General features: G+C 40.9%; 1 protein-coding gene across 2 annotated transcripts in view; it reads right to left on the reverse strand.

Annotated features, from left to right (window-relative positions):
* Fbxo47 (F-box protein 47) overlaps positions 1 to 5935 on the reverse strand; it is a 33021-nt gene that overhangs the window by 13020 nt on the left and 14066 nt on the right. For both annotated transcript variants that reach the window (XM_021177729.2, XM_029483153.1), the window contains 2 exons: positions 3919 to 3996; positions 198 to 306 (listed from right to left, as the gene is read on the reverse strand). In XM_021177729.2, coding sequence (XP_021033388.1) covers positions 198 to 306; positions 3919 to 3996 — 187 coding nt within the window. The remainder of the gene's footprint in view (positions 1 to 197; positions 307 to 3918; positions 3997 to 5935) is intronic.

Genomic DNA, 5935 nt, shown 5'->3' on the forward strand with positions numbered 1-5935 from the left:
TCGAGACAGGGTTTCTCTGTGTAGCCCTGGCTGTCCTGGAACTCACTTTGCAGACCAGGCTGGCCTGGAACTTAGAAATCCACCTGCCTCTGCCTCCCGAGTGCTGGGATTAAAGGTATGCACCACCACTGCTGGGCTCTACTTCTTCTTCACATTTCATCTCTACACAGTATTATCTCTGAACTGAAGGTCTTTACCTGGTTTGTTGCAGACAACTGTCTGCATCTTTCGAGAGAGATTAGTCAGCTCACATAAGAAGTTATACACACGATGGCATTCAAGTTCATCCCAACCTGCTGTTAAGGTCTGAAGAAAATAGAAGAAACGGTGTACAAGTTCAGACACAAATTGGAAGGATACGCTACTACTTCTTATTATAAAAAGCTGTTTTTAGCCTATGACCGAGGTGATATTACCCTCTCTGGAGCTATTCAAATTCACAAGAAATTTACATAATTACAACCTAAAAATTCTTCAAAATCTTTCTTTTTGGTTGAGAAGGAAGTATCTTTTAAGAGTTTTTTTTTTCTTTCTCTCTTTTTTTTTAGATTTATTTATCTATTATATGTAAGTACACTGTAGCTGTCTTCAGACATCCCAGAAGAGGGCATCAGATCCCATTAACGGATGTTTGTGAGCCCTGATGTGGTTGCTGGGATTCGAACTCACGACCTTCGGAAGAGCAATCAGCACTCTTAACCGCTGAGCCATTTCTCCAGCCCCTCTTTTTGTTTGTTTGTTTGTTTGTTTTTTAAGACAGGGTTTTTCTATGTAGCTCTGGCTGTCCTGGTACTTACTCTGTAGATTAGACTGGCCTCGAACTCAAACACCCACTTTCCTCTGCCTCCCAAGTGCTGGGATTAAAGGTATGCACCACCACCATCCAGCAAATTTTAAGTTTTTTTTATAAATGCTTTTATTTCTATTTATGTTTATGTGTCTCTGTGAAGTTATGCTACATGAGTGTAGATACTGGGGAAGCCAGAAGAGTTGGAGCTACAGGCAATTTTGAGCTGCCCTGATGTGGTGCTGGGAACCAAACTTTGGTGTTCTACCAGAGCATCAAGTACTCTTAACTGAAGAACCATTTCTATAGCCTTCTAACTCACCACTGTACTATGAGTGGCCTCAAACCCTACATCTGCCTGCATTAAGCCTGAGTAATGCGATTGTAGTCCCAGTTCTATGACTTAGTTTTTAAATTTAAATTAAACTAAACTAAGTCAATTATTAATTTCTTTCTGTGTATGTGTATGTAAGAATGTATATGACCATGGAGGCTACGCACACAGGAGGATGCTGGATTTCCTCTTCTACATGCTCCTTACACCGCTGGGATACTACCTCATCAAACTCAGAACTTGCAGTGTTTGCCTATGCTGGCAGCCAGTAAGCCCCATGGATGGGGTCACAGGTCACCAAGGCAATAGGAACTTTGTACTTGTGGGCTGGGGATTTGAATGTAGTCTCACACAGCAAGTACTCTTATTTCCTGCACCATGTTTTCAGCCTCTGTAGCTTAGTTTTACAGAAGAACTTCTAAGATTCTTATACCTGTCATTTTGATATTATTTATAAATGATAATGATCCCATTTTAAAATGATAAATGTATTTTTTAAAGATTTATTATTTTTTGAATATGAGTACTATCTTTCAAACACACCAGAAGAGGGCATCAGATCCCCATTACAGATGTGAGCCACCATGTGGTTGCTGGGATTTGAACTCAGGACCTCTGAAAGAGTAGTCAGTGCTCTAAACCTCTGAGCCATCTCTCCAGCCCTCTGATAACTGTATTTGATTATGACTTTGTTTTTAAGAAATGAGACAAGGTCTCACTATGTAACCCTGGTTGGCCTTCAGAAGTCATTAGGTAAACCAGGGTAGCCTCTAATTTAAAGAGACTGACCTCTGCCTCTGCCTCCAGAGCATTGGGATTAAAGGTGTGTGCCACCATTCTTGGCCCCATACATAAATACTTAAAATGTTTAACTGTGTTTTAGTGGTTTAAAAAAAATAATCGGGCTGGTGAGATGGCTCAGTGGGTAAGAGCACCCGACTGCTCTTCCAAAGGTCCTTAGTTCAAATCCCAGCAACCACATGGTGGCTCACAACCATCTGTAACAAGATCTGACTCCCTCTTCTGGTGTGTCTGAAGACAGCTACAGTGTACTTACATATAATAAATAAATAAATCTTTAAAAAAAAAAATAAATAAAAAAAATAATCTTCTGGGACAGTGAGACTGCTCAGCAGGTAAAGGGGTAAAACCTAAGCCACAGGCAAAAGGAACACTGGCTTCCTAAATTGTCCCTCTGATATTTATACATACATACATTTAAATAATACATGCATGTGAACCATGTGTGTGCATGGTACCCACAGAGGTCAGAAGAGAGCTGAAAGACCTCCTACAACTGGAGTTGGGATGGTTGTGAGCCAGCATAGGCATGCTGGGAATTGAATCTGGGTCCTCTGGAAGAGTAGCCAGTCCCTCTAACTGCTGAGACATCTCTCCAGACCCACACATTTAAAAAAAAAAAAAAATCAGGTGGGCAATGGGGCGATGGTTGCGCCCAGCACTTGGGAGGCAGAGAGGTAGGTGATCTCTGAGTATGAGGCCAACTTGATCTAAAGAGCAAGTTCCAGGATAGCCAGGACTACACAGAGAAACCTTGTCTAGAAAAGTCAAAACAGACGGGTGTGGTGGCACACACCTTTAATCCCAGCACTCAAGAGGCAGAGGCAGGCAGATTTCTGAGTTCGAGACCAGCCTGGTCTACAGAGTGAGTTCCAGGACAGCCAGGGCTACACAGAGAAACCCTGTCTCGAAAAACAACAACAATAATAACAAAAAAGTCAAAACAAACAAACAAACAACCTTTAATCCCAGTACCCTACAATTTAACATTATTCCTTCTAGAATGAGGAAAATTGCTAAGCAGTGATTATTACTGGTGAAAGGAAATTGGTAGACAGGAGACAGGCCTGGGAGGGAGGCTTTTTACTTTATATCTTTTGTTCCTTTTGAATTATACATGAATCCATATTTTAGTACTTAATCCAAAGATAGAAAGTACAAAACAAATAAGAAAAAGTAAAAATCTGTCATGGAAGAGTGTTAGTAGGAAGTCCTAGAATTTGGGTGCGTGGGAGCCGGTGGCTGGCAGCTGGGATACAGCATAGGACTCTCTGGTGGAGTCCTGAGGTGTGTGCTAAATTTTAAATTAGGTAATTCACGTAGACAATTTAGAACAGTGTCTGCCATATAATATAAGACTTAACAAATGATACATTTCATTTTTATTTGTTTATCATTTTACCTGTAAGAGATTAGTGAAGATTTTGAAATAATAAATTGATTTCTAAAGTCACATTTCAAAAAAACTAGTCTACAAATTTAAATTCAAAATGCTCATAAAACAGTTAGATGTAGTGGTGAATGCCTTTAATCTCATCACTTAGGACTCGAGTAGCAAATCTCTGAGTTCAAGGTCATCTCGGTTTACAAAATGAGTTCCAAGACAACCAGAGCTACATAGTGACTCAAAAAAGCAAATAAAAAAAATCAAAAAATTATAACCCCATGTACATATGTACCACCTTTTGTCTCTTTAACTGCTATGGGCTTGGGCTGCAGCTTAGTGGTAGACTGCTTACCTAGTATCCCTAAGGACCTAGGTTCAATCCCCAGGTCACAGAAAGCAAACAAAAAAAGTTTTAGTACACTTGGATAGAGTAAATAAATGCTAGGCATTTCTCACCAGTTACAAAACCAACCAGACCCGTAACAAAGTGTAACATTGTTACTTTGCTTTAAGATTATTATACCTTCTATAACTCACACAGGGATGCCAAATGCTCTATTTGTTAACAGTTCAAAGCCATTCCTTTCATTCTTTCATTAAACAATGTACCTGTAAAAACATGCCGTAACATGATAATCCTAAACACTGCAAAGGAACTGAACAGCCACTGAATTTAAAGCAGGATACCTGTAAAGAGAGCAACTGTTAGAAGACATATACAACAAATAACTTGACACTCAGGTTTACTGGAGAAATCACACACAGCTGCCCCCTGACACAGGGCTTCAGAGGTTCACCTGCTATACCTCCCTCTGCTGAGATTAATGGCATGCACTACCATGCCTGGCTACTGGAGACATCTTGAAACAGAGTGTAACTCTTATTAAAGAAAAAACTCTGGGGCTGGCGAGATGGCTCAGCTGTTAAGAGCACTGGTTGCTCTTCCAGAGGTCCTGAGTTCAATTCCCAGCAACCACATGGTGGCTCACAACCATCTGTAATGGGATCCAGTGCCCTCTTCTGGCATGTCTGAAGAGAGCAACAGCGTGTGTATAAATAAAATAAAAATAAATAAATTAATTAAAAAAAAAAAAAAGCCGGGCGTGGTGGCGCACGCCTTTAATCCCAGCACTAGGGAGGCAGAGGCAGGCGGATTTCTGAGTTCGAGGCTAGCCTGGTCTACAAAGTGAGCTCCAGGACAGCCAGAGCTATAAAGAGAAACCCTGTCTCNAAAAANNAAAAAAAAAAAAAAAAAAAAAAAAAAAAGAAAAAACTCTGGGCTAGAGGCATGGCTCCACAGTTAAAAGCACTGGCTGCTCTTTCAGAGGTCCTGAGTTCAGTTCCCAGCACCCAATTGATGGCTCACAACCATCTATTACTGTAGTCCCATGGGATCCAATGACCAAATGTGGTATGCAGATAGATAAAACGTCCACTTACATAAGATAAATCTTTTATAGCCAGGCATGGTGGTACTTGTCTTTAATCCCCAAAATTGGGTGGCAGAAGCAGTCAGATCTTTGTGAGCTCAAGGCCAGCTTTATCTACAGAGTGAGTTCCAGGACAGCCAGAGCTGTTTTACAGAAAAAAACTGTCTCAACCCCCCCTAACCCTCCCCCCAAAAACCCAAAAAGGTGGTGGCACACATACCACCTTTAACACACACCACATTTAACTCCAGTTCTTGGGAGGCAGAGGCAAGCAGAATGCCCAGCATCTATGTAAAAACAGCTGAGTATGGGATGGTTTTGGAGAGAGACATGTGGATCTCCAGGGCTCTCAGTTCAGCTAGACTACCTGAAACAGGATGCTTGAGCTCCAGGTTCAACAAGAGATATTTCCAAAACATAAGGCAGAGCCAAATCCCATCACTCAAGATGCTAGCCTAGTCTACATAGTGAGTTCCAGGCTACCCAAGGCTACATACTAAAACCCTATCTCAAAAACAAGCAAACAAACAAACACTGACACTAAAGCCTCCCCTCCCAAAACAATACAAAATATAAAGTAAAGGGGTTGGAGAGGTGGCTCAGCAGATTAGAGCACTTGCTACTTTTATAGAGAACCTGTGCTCAGTTCCCAGAACCCCCATGGTGACTCACAAACATCCACAGGCTCCAGTTCCAGGGGAGCTATGACCTCTTTGGACTTAATTTGACTTTAGCACTTTCCAGACATGTACATTATACACACACACACACACACACACACACACACACACACAGAGTGATGGCTCACAACCATCTGTAATGAGATCTGATGCCCTCTTCTGGTGTGTCTGAAGACAGCTACAGTGTATTCATATAAATAAAATAATCTTAAAAAAATCTATATACATGTATGTGTATATACATATACATACACACACACTCAGGCAACATATTCATATTCGTAAAAATAAATCTTATTAAAAGAAATAATGTGGAGAGCCAGGTCTGCTGGTATATGCCATTAATCCCAGAATTTAAGAGGCAGACCCAGCTGGATATCTGTGCTAGAGGCCAGTCCTTTTTTTTTTCTTTTTTTTTTCTCTTCCCTTTCCTTTCCTTTCCTTTCCTTTCCTTTCCTTTCCTTTCCTTTCCTTTCCTTTCCTTTCCTTTCCTTTCCTTTCCTTTCCTTTCCTTTC

This window comes from Mus caroli, chromosome 11 (assembly GCF_900094665.2).
Source record: "Mus caroli chromosome 11, CAROLI_EIJ_v1.1, whole genome shotgun sequence".
Taxonomy (NCBI): Eukaryota; Metazoa; Chordata; class Mammalia; order Rodentia; family Muridae; genus Mus; species Mus caroli.